Source organism: Misgurnus anguillicaudatus, unplaced genomic scaffold (genome assembly GCF_027580225.2).
Source record: "Misgurnus anguillicaudatus unplaced genomic scaffold, ASM2758022v2 HiC_scaffold_28, whole genome shotgun sequence".
Taxonomy (NCBI): Eukaryota; Metazoa; Chordata; class Actinopteri; order Cypriniformes; family Cobitidae; genus Misgurnus; species Misgurnus anguillicaudatus.
Window position 1 is genome coordinate 6,826,604 of NW_027395278.1, and position 22,167 is coordinate 6,848,770.

Consider the following 22,167-nt stretch of genomic DNA (forward strand, 5'->3'; position numbering starts at 1 on the left):
CCACAAGGGAGCACCGGAGTCATGTTTTGGGACAGACTTGAGTGTCACATCGGACATAGGAAGAGAAGTTGCCCATCAGTGTGAACTCCTCCCTTCCATCGTCTGATTGGTCTGACCGCATGAAGGGTGCAAAGGGGGCGCTAATGCGCACAATTCAAAGCATAAAAATGACAGATGGGACACCCTACGGACTCGTAGACTAAGCGATCACACGCAATTTAAGGCCACGAGACCGAAAGTCCACATGAAGTGCGCCATTTGGGACAACCAGCACCTGCAATGACCTTTACACAAAGGAAGTAGTCCAAATAGATTACCCCTTTTATTAAAGGGGCTAAATCCATTGTTGTAACACCACAGACATGAATTTGAGGTACACTTTTTTCTTATATATTACAAAATGAATATATATTTTAAAACAATTAAATAAAATTGTATGTTAAATAAAATCTATTTTCACAATTTAACAACTTAATGTGTGTTATTGGGGCAAAAAACAATCCATGATACCTCTCTGAGGTATGGTGTTGACATGCATATTTTGTATGTATGGATACAGATCATGGGTGCGCGTACACTACATCCACATTCAGCTTGGGTGCGTGGATTGTGGTCAAAACCAAATTTTTTTAGAGATTTACTGCATTTATATCAGCTATTATTGCACCGGAGGTCTTACACAAAGGCGCCCACATTTACTTTAAAAATAAGATGGGTAGCATGAAAGTTATTCATTAGTGGCAATCAAGTGTAACCTCCGCTGGATTCTGGTTACAAAAGATTCCTAAATGTTTTGAAATAAAGCAGTGCTTTTGATCTGTTAATCACTGCCAATACCTAACTCCTTATGTATTCACTATGTTGCTGAGAACATGAAATAAGTACTGCACATAGATTAGTTTGTCAAACAATTCATATAAATAATGATGCGTGTTTAACATTTTTACATCGCATACCAAAACCCTGTCAGTACCAATATCAGGACAATCAACCACATTTATTTTGTAAGAGATGCATCAATTTGTATCACTTAAATGAATCCATTTACTGTTTCCTGTTACAGTGCATGAGAAAATGTGATCAACGCATTGAGAATGAGAACAATTAATTTCTCTGTTATAAAAGGAAAGAGATGCTTAGCTGTTTGGATTTTGTTGCATGTTTTTATAGCTCTCATGCACCTGTATATCCTGGCATACTCTTCCTCTTTAGATTCATTACAGAGGCCCTTTCTGTAGATCCACAAATTGCTGTACAAATCCAGCCTTTTATATCCAACATCATTATTTTTCCACTTGGTCAGTTTTACAAGACAGAATCTGAAACACTGGGTTAGGCCATCTGCAAAATGATGCAAATAAATGAGTGAGGTGGGGATCATTTAAAAAAGAACATGAATAAAAATGCAGGTGTTTCTTTCTTAAAGCTCATGAAACGACTGATAATTAAGGTCACATCAGATGAGGGGTAAAAGTTCTCCAAAATACAGTAGTTGACCTTTAATTATCTAATCTGTCAAAGCAAAACATTTTTTTAATAAATTAAATTTGCTTTACATTTGTTTTGAATGCATTATATTCTAACAGTTTTAGAGTTGTACTCTGCTCTGTTACAAACTTGATAACAAAATCAATTTAGTCATGCTATTATTTTTGTGTCTTTAACTAAAGACACAATGGGGTTAACTAAGGCCTAGTTCTGAAGCTAATCCCTGCCCGGGAAACCCCCCCAATATGTAAGTATTAAAATATTCAAAAGGTACTGAACAAAAACTACTTTTCACCCCACATGAGTACTACTTACATTATCCCAAATGTATTCAACAATGTTTTACTAAATGTTTCACCCCTCTTCATAGGGTCACTTGTCAATGGGGTCATGTCTGGGCTTAACTTCATGTGGCACTGCGCAGATTGATCGAAATATAACATAACTATAACAAACTTTTATTTCTTTTTAATTACTTTCGCAATATTTATGTCATAGTAGAAATGCAGAAGTAGTAACATCTAGCGCACATCGCTTTGTTGTGGCTTCACACTGTGGGACTTACATTATAATATAATGGTTATCAAACTTAATTTCAATACATCATCCACATGAACATGAATTGTGAGTCCTGTCGGATTTATTTTTTAACACTTAAAGGCGGGGTGCATGATTTTTGAAAAACACTTTAGAAAAGGGAGTCAGGCCAACTACCAAAAAACACTTGTAGCCAGTCAGCAGTAATGGGCGTGTCTATTAACTAAAGTGATTTCAAATGTCAACACTGGCTTTCAGGGATCATGCACCCCGCCTTTAAGGTGAAGACTACCAGAACTCCCATTGTACCATGCTCTTAAAGGTATAGTCCCCCGAAGAATTAAATTTTGCTTTTTATTAACTCACCCTCAGGTCACCCGGTATGTTGGTGACATTATTTCTTCAGTCGAACAATAATGCATAAATTGCAGTGCTCTGTGATTCATATAATGCAAGTAAGTGGTTTCCACTTTAAGAGCAGATATATCCAATACAAAAAGTAATCCCCACCATTCGCTGAAGACCGCATCAAGGGGGCAAAGGAGGAGCTGATGAGCACACTTAAAAGTGTAAAAATGACAGATGGGACACTCTACGGACTCGTAGACTAAGCGAGCACGCGCAATTTAAGGCCACAAGACCAAAAGTCCACATAAAGTGCGCCATTTGAGACAATGCCAGCGATATACAAACATAGGAAGGATATACAGGAAATGTCACAAACATATTGGATCTAACATATATTTGGTTGGACTATCACCCTTAATAACAAAATCAACCTGTGGAAGTTGTTGTTGTTGTTGTTGTTTGGCGACCTTTAGCGGTGAAAATTGCAAATTATGTTGTTAATCTAATTGAGTGAAATTGTGCCAATATCTTGCAGAGTTTCTTTAAAGGCGGAGTGCACAATGTTTGAAAGCAAATGTTGATATTTGAAATCACCTAAAAAAAAAAACACGCCACTACCCCAATAAAATCTGGACCATCTTTTAAAAGACCCACCCCACACATACGCAACCCGACAAGGATGTCGGTTAGTAGACTCGCTCCTTACTGCTGATTGGCTATAAGTGTGTTTTGGTAGTCGACCCGTCTCCTTTTCCAAAGCGTTTTTCAAACATTGTGCACTCCGCCTTTAATGCCACATGGATTGTTCTAGTGTTACAAAATCACAACAACAACAATTTAATCCTTACGGTTCCAGTATTAGACCGTATTACAGCATCTACAGTATATGAGGACCTGCTAAAGCCATGATCTTCTTACAATGCAAGCACTGTAAGTGCTCTGTAACTAGTTTTGTACATCTTAAGCAGCCATGCCAAAGTCTCCCCTTTTTTCTTCTTTTAACATCTTAACATTGTGTTAATCGGATTACTTTCCATAGGAATCCATGCGTGTAGTTTACATAATCGGTCTAATGATTTCATGCACTTTGGGCTGCCTTTGAAAAAGACAGCTTTAACAAAAGGACCAGGCGTTAAATTCCCTGCGTCTGAAGTAGTCAAATGAGAAAGCAAATTTGGAATCTCAAATTTCTGTCATGATCTACATGAAAGTATTCTCAAAGCCATATCATCAGATTTTTAGTCATGTGTGTCAACTATATGTATTCACGATTTCTTACCCCCCATTCAGACAGCCAGCGACCAGCAGTAGCAGAGCGATGCAATCTCATTCATTTCAATGGAAACCGGGTGACTTCCAGCGGCACATTGGCGACCATATGGGCGTGTCAAGCGAGAAAGTTAAAATTTTTTAACTTTATGCAAATGTCGAGGGAATTTCGGGAGCGACTACCAATGAGAACGAAGCAGTGGAGTTCACATCATCTTTCTCTCGTCAGTTACTGGCGTGGATGGTACTCTAAGAAGAACCTTTTTCACCCCAAAGAACTATTTGCAAAACAGAAAGGTAAATAAAAACCTTTTTGTCCTGTATTTTCTGAGAGTGTTCTAATTAAGAAGCTCAGAAATAATATTTGGTCATTGCCATTGGAAAAACAACACATCTAATGGTGGACTTTTGCACAGTATTTCATGGCATATCTCTTCAAACAGAAAGTGAAAGGTAGTAAAATGCAAATCCACAAATAGAATTTTCATCATTTCATCCTAAACCCCTTGTCAAAAAGTTTTGAGACAATTCCAGAAAATATGTATCCCCACATCCCACACATACAGCATTCATCTATATCACCAGTGGTGTTTCAAAGAACCCAGTTTTAGTTATCCAAGGTTTCTGTGTGGGACTAGGGTGTTAAAAGTAACTCTGAAGCAGTGTTAAAGATGCAGTGTGTAATTTTTAGAAGGATCTCTTTTGACAGAAATGCAAAATAATATACTAAACTAAATTATCAGGGGTGTATAAAGACCTTTCATAATGAACCGTTATGTGTTTATTGCCTTAGAACGAGACGTTTTATCTCCATACACAGAGGGTCCCCTTAAATGGAAGCCGCCATTTTGTGCAGCCATGTTTCTACAGAAGCCCTTAACGGACAAACTTTTTTACTAAGTTAACTCCAACGATGACATGTTTGTCCGGTGGCAGCTACCATAGTTTCTCTATGTGTTTCAAAAGCAAGAGGTGAGCAGTGGACTGAGCCGTTGGTTGCAATTCGCAACCTCACCACTAGATGCCGCTAAAATTTACACACTGCATCTTTAAAGTTAATAAGTTATAATTTGAGTAATGATTATTTGATTGTTGAAGACACTTGATAATGAGCAGAATCACAATGAAGAAAAACAATATCACATGCAACAGATGAAATCCAGTTAAATGAACACTGATGGCTGCAAACTAGGGATGTCCCGATCCGATCACGTGATCGGAAATCGGCCCCGATCACGTGGTTTCAGACTCGATCGGAATCGGACGTTACCTCCCGATCAGGACTCGGATACATATGCAGGGTTTAAAATCCATTAAGGTCTCGCTCTGCTCCGCGCCAGTGTACGCGCTGCGCTGGTGCGTGTGAACTGATGAGAAGAGAATAGCCGGATGACGTCTAAGTTCCGCGAAAGCGATTTAAAAGCAATCTCCTCCGTATGATTTCGCGGATCACTCTCGCGGTAGTTTGACGTCACCCGGCTGTCGATTGTTGCGGCGCCGCATGAAGTCGAACAAGCCTATTGACGTGCTTTCAAATTCATTCATAGGCTTCACATTCGTGCGTGCAAGGAACCCACGACAAAACCGGGTTTTTACCGCTCATTTAAACGACGCGTTGATCGTTTTTGTCACCATGTGCTCAGACGCAGATCCGCGTCTCACTCAGAACCTCAAGAACGCGCATTCGCGCAGGATACTGTAGAGATGAGAGATAGAGAGAGAGGTAACTGCCCACGTCGAGAAAACTTAATATAAGTCTAGAAACAAAGTATTAAAAGTATGTCTAGCCATGTCACTCATCTCATTACAATATGTTAACAAGATAACTGGATACAACTGATTGTATAGTTTAATAAAATATTGTATTTTGATTATACAGATTAATTACGACCTAACTAAAGGTATTTTATAACTAACTGCTGACCAGCTTAGGGAATCTCTATGGCTAATTTATAAGATATATTGCTGAGTCAGTATGTTGTTTTTCTTGTTAATTGAGTCTGGGTAGCCTATCTTATGCCTAGAATTAGTCAAGGAGGTTGATTCTTATAACTTCCTTCAAAGTTTGATCAATTGTGCATAATGACATGTGCAACAAATGCATATAGGGTGTCAGACTTATTGATTTGCATAATTTAAAGTTCAGATTTTAAAGTTTGGGTCAACATGTGGCACAGCTTTAAAACTGAAACTTATAAAATCCTATCAGAGGTCCAAAATGTCATTGAAACACACCAGTGGCTTTGCTGTCATCAGGATTAAACATTTTACCCTTCAAACCCTCCCTCCCAACAGAGCATCCCCACAAAACAAATCCCAATTTAACCCCTGTACTATACTATATATATATTCTCATTATTTTTTAACACATCTGTAGTTATGCGCTGGCACCAAGTTAGACTCTTTTGACTCCACACAGAAACAGCAATGCGTGCGGCATGACATAAGGAACATCCTGGTTCTGTTTTTTCGCTCTTATTTATTCTTTTTTTATGTATTATAGAAGTATCGGATCGGGACTCGGTATCGGCAGATACTCAAAATCAAATGACTCAGACTCGGACTCGAGGGCAAAAAAACCTGATCGGGACATCCCTACTGCAAACCTGTTTGAAATGTAAAATTACAACTTGCTTGCAGCTAAAGTTTACATGGATGATAAGTTTAACTTTTAAAGAACTGCTGTAAAAAAATTGGTTAATAAAGGAAGTCACCATTGTGCCAATTAGAGTTTCCTTTAGTTGGGCACCTGGGTCTTGAAGTTTAGAGTTTTCTTTTGTTCGCCGTGATAGTGTGTTCATAAAACACATCTGTTGGAGCAGAGGCAGATGAAGTCTTTTGCTAAGCTAATTGTTATAAAAGCATAAGTATTGTGATTCAATGATCTCATAGAAAAAAATAATTGCTGATTAAAGGTGTATCATTTTATGTTTTGTCATCACTGTGATACAGCTTTGAAACCCAACAGTGCTGTAAAAATCAATATAGCCTTAGGAGTTAAATTTAGAACAAAAATCTAATTAACGGTATTAAACAGACACACTGAGACATCAACAATCAGCGTATAAAACACAGCCATGTTCAACAACAAAGCGTCATGCTACATGACAAAATTGTGCGACTTTCTTACCATTTACGGTGACCATTGTTGAGATTTGTATCCGAAGTGTTGATGTCTCTCTTGAGCAAAAAAAAAAAAAACCTAAAGCATTACAGCAGTCTTATTCAGAACATTGTCATATGCATAGAGCATTACGCTTTATTTCTTTATCATTTATTTATGATCTCGTTTTAATTGGTAGTATATCTTATGATCAAACAACCTCATATTCTCTGAAAGGTTTTCCCTCTGTATCAAGTAATAAACAAGTGCACTTAATAAAACACTGTTGCAAATGCAACAAGAGGAGCGTTAGTTCAGTGAAGGTCAAGGGACAAATGCCTAAATAAAAGAAACATTAATCACCATAATGGCGACTTCAAATGAATCCAAAACAAACACAAACTGGAGATTTAATGTGATAAATATTGTGAGAAATGTTCATTTGACTTGTGATTACATCACGTCAGAAAGAAGATTTGTCTACTAAATCACGTGTATGGATGCTGGAATAGTTAAGCACTTGTATCTTTTTCTGACAGCAGTTTAGAAGTTAATCTTATCTATTTAGAAAATAACAGAAATGATGATAGGGAGGTTAAAGTGAAAGATTGCAGCTCTGCTTCAGTATTATTTTTAACACTCTGTAAGATGGAGTACTATACACCCAACAGTGTTTGCTGTATTCATTTATTGCATTTAATATGTTGGCTTTTTATCATTTTAGTATTACGTTCTCCTTAAAAAAGTTCCTTTTAAGCACATCCGGTGAAAGTAGCACACTAACCAGAGGGTAGAACCTCGTGATTAGATCAGTTCATGCTAATTTAAAAGAGATTTTAAATCATTCCACCAGAGGGTGCCAGGGTTAAGGGAAATAGCAACTTTAAAAGTATTGACTGTGGTCGAGGCATTTTACATATAAGTTAAAGATTGGCATGACGGGTAAGTCGCTAAATTTCTCCAAAAAAAATGACACATTTAAACGGAACTTTAAAGTACAGTTTTTATTCTTTAATTGTTTTATGTTTTCAATCCATTATTTGAGAAAATACACAGCTGAATTATTCACACGGTAAAATAGAGAGGAAACCTTTTGATTTAGTTACAGGGTCCAGGTGAAGTTATGCGGTCATGAGGTCACACTGGTTTTTATCTAATTGATACAACATAATTAAAGTTTTTGGACTTCCAAGCTGCTTTAGTTTGAGGGACATAAGCCTCGAGGATAGCATTCATATTTAGAGTATGAGAGAACAGTAAACATGTGAAGTCACCGCACCCTGCAAATAAATATTTGATGTCTTTGTTTAGACCATAAAGAGCCCATGTAGGCTACAGAATACCGCCTCTTTGTAATAATTGTTCATTTTAATAGATATACAGTACTAATATTTGTTTTTATTTATTACCATTTTTTATTAATTTTCTAATAAGCATCTATTAGTACACAGAGTCAGTATCATAACTAAGAATGCAATAACTGTACAAAATATACTTAGGCCTATCTACATATTTACACATTTATGTTATGATGCTATATACGTGCAAAGGGGAGATGATAAGTTTTAATATGTGCAGAAAATATGCCTATACCTTAAGAGGTCCATTCAGATTAAGCCAGGACAAGGCCTTCGTTATATTAGTTGGGGTGAGTGGGCACAATTTAATGCAGGGTTAATTGTTACACGGCTACTACATATTTATACAGGACCGAGCAATCTGTGCTTTTTGGTATTTTTCTCTTACTTTCAAAAGATGATCTTATGTAAATTTTGTGAAAACGTTTTGATGTGTTTTCATTAAGATATTGAACAACATTGACACCATTTTGAAACATGTCAGCAACTTTTAGTATGAAAACATGTTATACAGCGGGGTTAAATGTAACACTACTAACACAGTTACCTTTTTCTCGAACGCGGAAGTAAGTGATGTGACGTATTTCCTTTCCGGTGCGAGACTTCCGGTTCAGTAGCCAGCCAGTAGAAAACAGTGTAGTGGGAGCACGCATAAAACATGATTTAAACAGTTAATATTTACTACACCTGTCATGTATAAACCAGTGTGAGGACGAAATTAAGAAGTGGCTTGATATATGAAGATATATTCAATCATTTTATGTTATGATCGGAGGTGACAGGTCTTCAATGCCCAAATATAAAGGCACAGAGACATACCAGTATCTGTACAATGGGTCAGTCAGTCGAGTGTTTTTTCATGGAATTTACTAAGACTTCGTGTTTTTAACTTTTCAGGGGCTGGTTTAAAATGTCACAACTGTCCCTCTGGTGTGAGGTTTTTTTAGATGGCAATTTTTAATAGCCTTTTTTATGGCGACACGTCGCACTTCACACGGTCCGACACAGTCAGCAGTATCTTTCTCATTCAACACATTGTAAGTTATTTGAACAAACCATAATAAACATATTAAACTACTACATGTATTGAGTATTGTTTTCGTTTTATGAAAATATGATTACATCGCTTCTTACGCACTAGCTGGAGACATTTAAAATTTAAAATTTAACAAAAGTACGCGCAAACACATTACAAAATATTATAAACATTAACTAAGCAGATTATGTCGTATATATTCTGTAGTGCAATCGCATTTTTGTAATAATATATAGTAGCAGAATAAATAAATCAGCACATTTTTATCAGCATAATATTAGTTGTTTTTAAACAATTATTGTATTTATTGTTTACTGGCAGTTTCTATGAAAGGTTTACTGGATGGATTTGTAAATACAGATCATGAGTGCATGTGCGCCACATACACATTCAGTTCTTGTGCATGGATTATGGTTAAAACAAATGTTTTGTAGAGATTTACTGCATATGTATTAGCTATTATGACAACCCCTAACTGCACAAATTATGCTGGTCTTCCTGGATTTCATCATAAACATTAAACAGCCAGTCAAAATGGCACATTGTGTCCTTAGCAATAGACTACCAATAGCTTTAGTGGCTCACCGGAAGTCATAAACAGGAAAGCTCAAAGATGGTGGCGCCCACATTTACGTCAAGAAACAGGTGGATACAATGATAATAAAATAAAAACAATATAGATACTATTAATCAAAATGATAACTGTTAATACAATATCAGGGGAGATAACTAACAATTAAGATTTTTTAGTCTTAATTGTGGAGCCCTTTTGAAAAAAAATCTATTTATATGCATTTATGCATAAGGATGGTCAATTGAAGGATCATGGATGAATGAATTTGTGGATATCTATCTACAATATCCACCTTTAGTATATAGACAGAATTTTATTGAATTATTTGTGTCTAAACAAAATTTTCTAGCAGGTGTTACAAACAAACCCTTCAAAAAATGAAATTCAAATTTCATTTCCAGTAAAACTGAGCTAATACAGTAAGTTCTTACTTATACAATTGGCTGTGATCAGTGTCACTCAAACGGCAAATCCCCACGTCCTGATTTCCTCCTCTGCTCTTTGTGATGCTGTGTAGGCGGGCACTGAGCATTGGCGTCTCCTCCTCCCCACAATCCCTCTCTCCTCCCTCCCACGCACCCACGCCTCCTGCCCTTCACCCTTAGAGCGTGAGAGGAGGGAGATGAGAAGCTGCAATCTTTTCCGGTTTCGATTGTGCAGCGACGGATCGTTATTTTTGCTTTCTCCCCACACTCACGTTGTCTTTTTTGTAGGGATGTCCCGATCCGATCACGTGATCGGAAATCGGCCCCGATCACGTGGTTTCAGACTCGATCGGAATCGGACGTTACCTCCCGATCAGGACTCGGATACATATGCAGGGTTTAAAATCCATTAAGGTCTCGCTCTGCTCCGCGCCAGTGTACGCGCTGCGCTGGTGCGTGTGAACTGATGAGAAGAGAATAGCCGGATGACGTCTAAGTTCCGCGAAAGCGATTTAAAAGCAATCTCCTCCGTATGATTTCGCGGATCACTCTCGCGGTAGTTTGACGTCACCCGGCTGTCGATTGTTGCGGCGCCGCATGAAGTCGAACAAGCCTATTGACGTGCTTTCAAATTCATTCATAGGCTTCACATTCGTGCGTGCAAGGAACCCACGACAAAACCGGGTTTTTACCGCTCATTTAAACGACGCGTTGATCGTTTTTGTCACCATGTGCTCAGACGCAGATCCGCGTCTCACTCAGAACCTCAAGAACGCGCATTCGCGCAGGATACTGTAGAGATGAGAGATAGAGAGAGAGGTAACTGCCCACGTCGAGAAAACTTAATATAAGTCTAGAAACAAAGTATTAAAAGTATGTCTAGCCATGTCACTCATCTCATTACAATATGTTAACAAGATAACTGGATACAACTGATTGTATAGTTTAATAAAATATTGTATTTTGATTATACAGATTAATTACGACCTAACTAAAGGTATTTTATAACTAACTGCTGACCAGCTTAGGGAATCTCTATGGCTAATTTATAAGATATATTGCTGAGTCAGTATGTTGTTTTTCTTGTTAATTGAGTCTGGGTAGCCTATCTTATGCCTAGAATTAGTCAAGGAGGTTGATTCTTATAACTTCCTTCAAAGTTTGATCAATTGTGCATAATGACATGTGCAACAAATGCATATAGGGTGTCAGACTTATTGATTTGCATAATTTAAAGTTCAGATTTTAAAGTTTGGGTCAACATGTGGCACAGCTTTAAAACTGAAACTTATAAAATCCTATCAGAGGTCCAAAATGTCATTGAAACACACCAGTGGCTTTGCTGTCATCAGGATTAAACATTTTACCCTTCAAACCCTCCCTCCCAACAGAGCATCCCCACAAAACAAATCCCAATTTAACCCCTGTACTATACTATATATATATTCTCATTATTTTTTAACACATCTGTAGTTATGCGCTGGCACCAAGTTAGACTCTTTTGACTCCACACAGAAACAGCAATGCGTGCGGCATGACATAAGGAACATCCTGGTTCTGTTTTTTCGCTCTTATTTATTCTTTTTTTATGTATTATAGAAGTATCGGATCGGGACTCGGTATCGGCAGATACTCAAAATCAAATGACTCAGACTCGGACTCGAGGGCAAAAAAACCTGATCGGGACATCCCTACTTTTTTGCCTTCTCTGTGGTGCTCCATGCCTCTGGACTGACTGCTTCTCAATGCCTATGCTGCAGCTCAGATGGGAGACGTAAGTGTAGTCTGGCACTTGAACAAGCACAGTAGGTCTCTCTGGCGGGCCATCCCAGGCACGGGATGCTGAACGGGAGCCGTGAGGGTTTGTTTGAACTGGGCAGGCAGCTTCAGCAAAAAGGAGACTCCCAAGCTGCTCTGCATTGCTTCCTGAGCTCATTGCTGGGGCTGACACATGTGCAAAGCTTCCAATCACTACCCAACTGCCTGCATCAGGTGAGCCCCGAGTCTGTAGGATGGTACTCATATTGATGCATTATGGGATAGAAATGATTAAATGGGTTTTAAATTTAACCCAGGCTAAAACATCTAACGTCTCTGCATGTGCGCTGTGTTGGTGTGTATCACATACAGTACAGTCCGGTAGAAATATCTAATGCAGAGTTCAAATCTGCATGCATCTCTCAGTCATGCAAAAACAGACATCCGTCGCTGTATAAATCGGAGATTGTTCCCGTCCTTAACATGCTGAATTTCAGCTACTTTGCTCCGCCTGCCAGATTGTGGCCCCAAGGTGAAGAATCAGACGATACAGGAATACTTTTGTTCCAGCAGCAATTGAGTTAATTAATTAAAATAGTAAGAGATGAAACCTTTGGCTACGCTTGGCACAGTTCCTATTTGGGAAGGATGAGCATAGGTTATGAGGCACATTGTCATGACTTTTTATATTTGTACATGCAATGCTTTATGTATGTGTGTATGGATGGGTGAATTTCCTGTTTCCGCAACTATATTTACCCTCGTTAGTATTAATAAAGATACCTACCTACCTACTGTAACATGCATGTGCATTCTTAATGATGCAATGACACACTAACCTAAAACCAGCCTGAATCAGTCGATGCATATTTTACACTGGTAAATGCATTCTCAATCATTTATAGTGTACAGTACATGCATGCAGGTTCCTGAGCAGAGCAAACACACATTCACTTGTATGCAAAGAGTTTGTTGACACAGATTAGCACATTTGTTTGCCAGGGCACAGCACAAGATGTGTTTAAGTTAATGTGGATTTAAACTTTTGTTTAGCATTGTGTTGCTGTATAAAAGTCTGTACAACATGTTTCCAATGTATGTTTCCATAAAACAGATGGGTCAATTTATCCTAGAGTGGTTCTATAAATGTTTCCTTTTCATATTTTTAGTCATGGGTTCAACTTGTTGAAAGTGAGTCAGATAAAAACCCTCATCCGTGATCACACACTCTGGTTTGTCTTACACCCTCTTGAGAAACTCACGAGTGTCCCAGGAAACGTCCAGAACATAAACAGTGGCTCTTACACAAGACTACTGGAATGTGTGGTATGATAATAACCAGACAGAGCTGATTCTGAAATTAGTAGCAAAAAATAGTATTTGGAATTAGCTATTATTATCACAAGCATTCTGAAATGATGAGTTTGAAAAACGAATGTTCCTGTTTAGGGATGCATAACTATTAATTGCGATTAATCTAGAATAAAAGTTTTTGTTTACATCATATATGTGCATGAACTGTGTATAATAACCTTAGATAAATGCACACACATGCATGTATATATTTAAGAAATGTTTACATATGTACTGTATATACATTTGGAAGTTCTTCCACTTAGAAATCATGGAGGGGTCTGAAATTGTCATCGTAGGTGCATGTCCACTGTGAGAGACATAATCTAAAAAAATCAAGAAATCCGAATATATGATCTTTTAACTATTTATTTCTATGATACAGCTGCGAATAAGTTTTTGAACACCTGTCTATCAGCTAGAACTCTGACCCTCAAAGACCTGTTAGTCTGCCTTTAAAATGTCCACCTCCACCCCATTTATTATCCTAAATTAGTTTGAGGTCACTAGCTGCATAAAGACACCTGTCCACCCCATACAATCAGTAAGAATTTAACTACTAACATGGCCAAGACCAAAGAGCTGTCCAAAGACATTAGAGACAAAATTGTACACCTCCACAAGGCTGGAAAGAGCTATGGGGAAATTGCCAAGCAGCTTGGTGAAAAAAGGTCCACTGTTGGAATGGAAAATGGAAGAAGATAAACATGACTGTCAATCTCCCTCGGACTGGGGCTCCATGCAAGATCTCACTTCGTGGGGTCTTAATGATCCTAAGAAAGGTAAGAAATCAGCCCAGAACTACACGGGAGGAGCTGACCTAAATTACCTAAAAAGAGCTGGGACCAGGTTACTGTTGGTAATACACTAAAGCCCGGGATACACTGCATGATAATTGGCTGTCCCAGATGAAAGATTGCCATCATGAAACTATCGTCGCGATTTCTGTGATCGTGGCTTTCCATCGGTGGTCCTATGTCGTACAGTGAGAGAGGTTCAAAGACGGCCGTTTTCCCGGTCTTGCGTCCAAAGATAGCCTACGATAGTTTTCTGTCAGTGTCAGAAATTCGGCATGATCACCGCACAGTGTGTTTGCTGCTACGACCTGCGCGCCGGTATTTGTTTACCACGAGCGCATGCTGGTGACGTTGCGCAACGTGTGACGCAGCCGCCGAAGCTTCCGTGTCATCATAGTACAGTCTACATGCCTGTCGTACCCGAGTTTAAACGATACATGTCGCACAGTGTGATAAGGTAATGATCTTATAAGAGGACAAAAATCTTGCAGTGTATTCCGGGCTTAAGACGTCATGGTTTGAAATCATGCATGGCATGGAAGGTTCCCCTGCTTAAACCAGCACATGTCCAGACCCGTCTTAAGTTTGCCATTGACCATTTGGATGTTCCAGAGGAGTCATGGGAGAAAGTCATGTGGTCAGATGAGACCAAAATAGAACGTTTTGGTCATAATTCCACTAAACGTGTTTGAAGGAAGAAGAATGAGGAGTACCATCCCAGGAACACCATCCCTACTGTGAAGCATGGGGGAGGTAGCATCATGCTTTGGGGGTGTTTTTCTGCACATGGGACAGGGCAACTGCACTGTATTAAGGAGAGGATGACCGGGGCCATGTATTGCGAGATTTTGGGGAACAACTTCCTTCCCTTAGTTAGAGCATTGAAGATGGGTCGAGGCTGGGTCTTCCAACATGCAACCCAATATCACGAAATTATGTACCTATAGGCACGTATGGACCAGTGTGACAGTGTCACGTTTTGCTGCATTTGAGCGTGAGCATGTCACGCTTTTCTGTTTGTGTCACTGTCACCTATTGGTTACTCAACTTTTTTGTCCTAATTTCTTACCATTGTCGCTTCGGTTTAGGGTTAGATTTACATAAAATGACAAAACCCAACTCTAACCCCAACGTCAGGCGACAATTGGCTAAAGTTTGGAAAATATAAAAGAATAAGTCTTGTATCTTTTTTTATAAACCAAACTTAAAGTGACATACTAACGCAAGCACCAAATCTAACCCTAAACCGAAGCGACAATGGTTTGAAAAAAGTTGAGTAACCAATACGTGACAGTGACACAAAAAGAAAAGCGTGACATGCTCACGCTCAAACGCGGCAAAACGTGACATTGTGACGCTGGTCCATACGTGCCTATAGGTACATAATTTCGTGATATAGGGTTGCAACATGACAATGACCCGAAGCACACAGCCAGGATAACCAAGGAGTGGCTCTGTAAGAAGCATATCTCAAGGTTCGGGTGTGGCCTAGCCAGTCATCAGACCTAAACCCAATAGAGAATCTTTGGAGGGAGCTCAAACTCCGTGTTTCTCAGCGACAGGCCAGAAACTTGACTGATCTAAAGAAGATCTGTGTGGAGAAGTAGGCCAAAATCCTTCCTACAATGTGTGCAAACCTGGTGAAAAACTACAGGAAACGTTTGACCTCTGTAATTGCAAACAAAGGCTACTGTACCAAATATTAACATTGATTTTCTCAGATGTTCAAATACTTATTTGCAGCTGTATCATACAAATAAATTGTTAAAAAATCATACATCATTCTTTTTTAGATTATGTCTCTCACAGTGGACATGCACCTACGATGACAATTTCTGACCCCTCCATGATTTCTAAGTGGGAAAACTTGCAAAATAGCAGGGTGTTCAAATACTTATTTTCCTCACTGTATATACATAATTATTATAAACAGTTTACACACATATATAATGTAAACAAAAACTTATTTTGCTATAGATTAATCACGATTAATCGTTATGCATCCCAAAATGTTGTGTCTTATTTTACACCAATATTAAAAATGTTTTGCTGTGTAAGAAAGAATAAGAACTAACAGCAGTTTTACCAAGGAAGTCAATCTAACTCTGCCCAGATATTTTATGGCACAATAACAAACTAGCATAAAATAATTCATAGTACAGTCCACAACAGTTGCACAGAAAACATATGGTAAAACATTTAACATGACTCCTAAATAAAATACTGTACAATGAAAACCTATGTGCCCTTGGAAAGATCTTCAGATTAATTTAGATTGTTTTCTCTTTGCAATGTACAATATTTATATGCAGCCCAGGCTTACTCGCCATACTGTGTGTAGGCCTACCTCTGCCTACTTTTTTGCCCATCTTTTGATGAATTGTTTAATCTGTTTTGATGCAAGATTTTAAAAAATTACAAAGCAGACACAGAGATTTATCTGTGCAGTTTAATTTTAATAAAACACAGCTGACCAAAACAAACAGATGTACTTCATTTATTACTGTCTCCACTATGATTTCTGTAAACAACAAGTTCTTCACATATCAACCTTGGCCGAACGCGATCAATTCTGACAGTGATGACATCATACGTTTATCCACCACAGTTATACAAGCATGAACTAAAGAATAATATTTAGTATTCCCTGCTTTGTAACCTTGAATGAACCCGCATCAAAACGAAGAAAAACAAGCGCCTCAGTGCCTCTAGTGGACACTCCAGCCTAATGATACTGTATGTAACAGGAGGAACATATTTCATGTTATGCAGAAATGTAGGCAGAGGTTCGTAATTCAAATGAGCATGTGTAGGTTGTATATTTGTACAATATACATAAAGACTAAAGTGGCAGCTTATTTTTATCACCTTATTTTATGGTATATCCAAAAGTGGATATGCCATATTTTATGTTGAATTTGGCATATTTTGTAGCAGTTCAAGTTTGGTTTGGTCTGATTTTTGTTTTTGTTTGATTTTCTCCATACAGATTGCTGAACTGTACATTGATGTGAAGAATTGTATCCTTTTCAATGAAACTCTTGTGAACTCTTGCCAGCCCCCCCTACCCCATAATGCAATGAACATAAAGTAATATACTTTTTATTTATCTGCATGCCTGTAGTAAAAAACACTTGCTAGGTTTGATACTTTGCATGCAAACAATCGTGCAGGTTTGCAGCAGGGACTTACGGCTTTACAAGTGTGGTCTTTCTGCTAAGAGGATTTGTAGGCATTTATCACGTCGACTGAAAGAGCATCACATCTAATTAACCCAGCACATGCCCCACTGTCATGATTCATCTATAGACTGCAATTAACTGCAAGTGTTACATGACATACATTCTGCCATAAAGCACAGGCCTCTCAATTACAAAGGCATAGAGTTCGGGTTCAAGAGTGTTTTAGTTTTGTGTTAAAATGGGTCATTTGCCTGACCTGAGTCATTAACCAAGAACACTGTTGATCTTTTTTTCAATTAAAAGCCAATTACATGTGAATCGGTTTTAACATATTTGTTCTGATATGTGCTCTGACAGTGTGCTAGTAAATAGTGGTGGACTTACGAAAAATGTGATTACTGTGTAATTGCATTAAAGAGAAATAATGGGTGTAGATTTTATCATTTAATTGAATAAGTAATGTAAGTGCATACAAAACAGTCTGCTTTAAAAATGCATGCAGGGGGATGATTAAAATATACAGTAGGCTATTTGAATGTGGGTGATGCACAGGCCCGGCATCAAGGAGGGTGGCTTGGGGGCTTAGCCCGCCCTTCCAGCCAAGCATTGGCATCCCTAGGCATTTTTATGGTGCCCAGCCCCGTAAAAATTTTAATTTATTTCATAATCTGTACACAAAATTGTGATTGCTTTAGTCCCTTTTAAATCTCATATGAAAATGGCAGCATTTTTTTTTGCGTCTTTTTCAAGTTTATTACGATTTCGCAGCAACGGCGCAGAGCTAACGTCAAAGTACTAGGCATCATGAATATTCTCAAGTTCTTGTTTTTTTTAAAGTTCCTCCAGGTGTTTAAGAAATAAAAGCAATCATTCAATAATAATAATAATAATTAAAATTGATAAAATTATATTTTAATTTTTGCATTTGGAAACCCATTCACATAAAATTAATAAAAACAGTACAATATTGGTTAAGCAGCCTTTGGTCCATATCGCTGCTAATTCTGGTGATTTATTACATAAATTAAAAATTAACAAAGTACTAACAATGATATTTAAATGACAGTTTAATATAATGTTAACCCATAAAGCTAGATAGTTTCTTAAGTTTGATATTTATTCTGCCATGTCATGTTTATGACAGATTTATGACAAGTTATGATGTATTGGTTTATGTCAAGTTCTCATAACAAAGACATATCAAACAATGTCATCTTTGCATTAAAAATGACATCATTGAACAAATGACACTTAATGAAATGTGCATAAAATCTCTTTCATGTTCATGACTTTTTAGGTATAATCCAGTAGAGAGCCTTTTTATGAAGTAGGCAGATTAGATTTGAGATTTGAATTTGGGTTGGTGAAACTGATCCCAGACCAGCAGTCAGTAACAGCTTAATCACAGAAGCAGTTATCAGAGGCAGTGGATTAAGCAAGCTGAAAAAATGCTAAAGATTCAATTCTAAATTCCATTTATTTTTTATTTATGCCTGACAAATTATTTTAAGGGATAGAAGATTTAACTCAATTGTGCATGTTTAAATAGATTTATCATCTGCTAATAATGGTAACATGTTTTGACAGGTCGAATGCATGTCACGTTTTGGTCCGTCTCAAATGTTAATTTAAACCATTCCAACCCTTCTAACACATTTTAAAATCTTCTTTTGTCTTTTCGTCTTCTGAAGTCTCAGAGATAGCATTGATGTTGTCACAAAACTTATTGTGACAAGTGTTAAAAAATCAAAGCAAAACAAATCATAGCACAAAAATAGCAGTCCAGTGTCTTACTGATACATAACCAGTGACATACTATACAATAATGTACTACATTACAGGATTATTTAGTCATCAGCATTCCAATGCGTTGTTCTTGCCAGCTCCTTGGTCATATTTTATATTGTAAACTAATATAAATTTCATTGTCAGTGCAGAATGCTTTTATGTCCACGCCTCATTCACACATGTAAAATAGCAGTTTCAAGCTCTATAAATGCTGATCTCATCCAACAGTGAGAGCATTGCTTGTGTCATGAATACATTTACAAATATTTAAAAAATATGACGCACAAGGACACAGACTTTTAATCAAGCTGAGTACAGAGAGGATATGCTGAATTAAAAAGCAAAATTTATTACAAAATCAATGCGGAATACATTCGTGCCACCATTTATTTAGCCGTTCTCATCACATGCACCACAAATAGATTTATCACTTTCAAAATCATCCTGTTAGTCAGCAAATTCACATGTTCATCACCCAGCTGGGATCTAAAAATATGCCTGGGACACCTGGATATATCTTGCTCATGTTACAAAATTTTCGTTTTGCTTATGTTTAAAAGCAATACAGAAACTTTCATATTGCGCCTAAGGAGTTCATATTAGTACCTCAAAGGTACATATTGGTACCAGATGAACATATACCTAAATGGTACATATTTGGGCCTTTGAAAATTTAAAAATCTTTTAAAGAAAATGTATTCAAAGAAGATGTTTTACCAAAAACATTAAACATCATTTAAATTTATCACAACTTTTAAGATTCTAAGAAGGGTTCCAGGTGAACTTGATACCAAAATAGAGTCCCTGACCATAAAAATAAAAAGCCATTCATGTCTATTTTAAGAACATTTCCTTCCTGGCCAAGGCTCTGTAATAACACATGTTATGAGCAAATATTATCGTACAAAACACCCCACCCCCCTTTCCAGGCCTTTGGAAATACTCTTCACTGTCTATTTCTAGCACCACCACAAGCTGTGTGTCTTTAGAGATAAATAGTGGGTGACACAAACACAGAGGAATCAAAATAGCACACAGGCCTCAAGCTAGAATATAAATTTGAAAAAGTATCTTGTTTTCCATTCAGGCGATACATTAAGTGTCCAGTGAACACTTTCAATAACTTCTTTTCTGTTATATCTGGTGATGCTTGGCGGCTGAACAAATCAGAATTTCACCGAGTCTGACTTATTGGTGCCGTGTGTGATCATAACAAAAGGCTATTTCTGATTACAAGCATGTCTAATCCTTCACTCATATAAAATCAGATGGGAAAGCTCTGCAGTTCATTCAGGCGGAGAAGATGTTCTACGAAGTGGCATTGATCGAGCTCACCTCGCTGCAGGGAAGCACAGGCAGGTCCACTTTTTATGGCTTTACCTAAGCGTTTCTTTTTATGGTGCTATTCAGTGGATACATGTCTCTTTGATCAATGTGTACAAGAGATTTAAAAGCTGTCTGTGGATATATAAGTATATAAGTTTTATTGAACTCTTGGGTAGCAAAGTTAGTTGACTTTCAGACTTACACAAAGGTATTTTTTTAAATACTTTATCATCAGACAAATGCTGAATATACAGTATATGTAAACATGTTACAAATTGTAGGACACTTTATATTAGCTCTTGTTTGTGACCCTGCCTATGAAATTCATGCTAAAGTCTCTAAAATTGATTTTAATTATTGATTTCACCTTTATTTCAATCGTTGACATGACCTTACTCAGACAATATTAAAGATATCAAGGTTATATTTTTACAGAATGTACATTTTATGTAGAAATTTAGACTGTCTAAAAACAGCTATCATTAGTGCTTTCTAAAGCTTGATTCCTATTGCTTATACTAAGCAAGCATACTAAGCAATGTTAAGGTTTTGTAAAAAACACACACACATAACAGTAATCATATTGTGGTAATTATGGTGTTTGTTAAAATTCAGACTTGAATTGTGGCTAATTTATATAACTTTGTAGAATTTCATTCAATTGTTGTACTACAATCTTAGCTACAGTAACTGCATCAACATTGTGCCAATGATCAAGAATAGTACAGCAACCACACAGCAAAATCACTTAGAACACCCAAGTGGCCTTGCACCACTTAAGAGCATTGCACACTGTAGTCAATTTTCCTCCTATTTTTTTAATTTTCGTATGCGTTTTTTCGTATTTGTTATCTTACAAATATGTCACGCACACAAACCTTGTACACTGTATCCAATGCATATTAATTCATCCGTTGCAAAAAAATTGGCAAAACAATACAAAACGAAGTCTGTAACGTTAGCACAATTCTACAGAGCCCCTATGGGGACATGGAGCAAAAATAAAATAAAGTTTAGTTTCGCGTGCGCACGTGAAACTAGCGCGTGCGCACATGAAACTACCGTTTAGTACCAAGCAGTGGCGGCTCGTGACTGCTCTTCCGAGGATGCGCTAATTCAAAATAAGTGTTCGGATTGTCACGTGTGTGGTTCCCTTTTCCAAAATATGTGTCATGCGTGTGGAGAGATCCTGTGTGCATCACGTGTTTTGTCAAAATAAGTGCCTGCTGGAGACACGTCAAAACCGTTTATGATAAAAGAGACGCTCACGTTCCCTAAATACATGCAAGACACTCCCTTAACAGTAAACTCTGATTACGCATGCGATTGTGCAAGTATCTGGCACACGCGAGCGTCTCCTTTCAAGTTCAAGTTCAAGGCAACAGGCACTTATTTTGGCATGACACGTGATGCACACACGATCTCTCAAAGCGCAGAACACATATTTTGAAATGACGAACCACACACATGACAAGCTACCTACATGTTGTGACGAACTTCACATCGTGTGCTTCAAAAAAAGAAGTCACCAGCCGCCAGTGGTACCAAGTAAATAATATCAAGCCCCTAAGGTGACATTGGAGTAAAAAAATCTAAAGTCTTTAAAAATCTTAATATTTTTAAGCTCAATTTTTGCATGCTCACGTGAATCTATCGCGTGCGCACGTGAAACTTTTACTTTCACGTGCGCACGCGTCATGTGATAGATTCATGTGAGCACGAGAAACTAACCTTAAGAAAAATTCTGCACAAGAAGGTTTTGCCTGAGCACATGAAAGTTTACATGAGCACACGAAACTAAACTTTAGATTTTTTACTCCAATGT

The 22,167-nt window shown here is 37.7% G+C and overlaps 1 protein-coding gene across 2 annotated transcripts in view; it reads left to right on the forward strand.

The window, feature by feature from the left end:
* The first annotated feature begins 11,838 nt into the window (after positions 1-11,838).
* The window catches only part of LOC141362527 (uncharacterized), a 29,877-nt gene continuing 19,548 nt past the window's right edge, over positions 11,839-22,167 (forward strand). For both annotated transcript variants that reach the window (XM_073864749.1, XM_073864750.1), the window contains exons 1-3: positions 11,839-12,130; positions 17,036-17,066; positions 20,285-20,371. In XM_073864749.1, the coding sequence (XP_073720850.1) occupies positions 11,978-12,130; positions 17,036-17,066; positions 20,285-20,371 (271 nt within the window). In that variant the 5' untranslated portion in view covers positions 11,839-11,977. The remainder of the gene's footprint in view (positions 12,131-17,035; positions 17,067-20,284; positions 20,372-22,167) is intronic.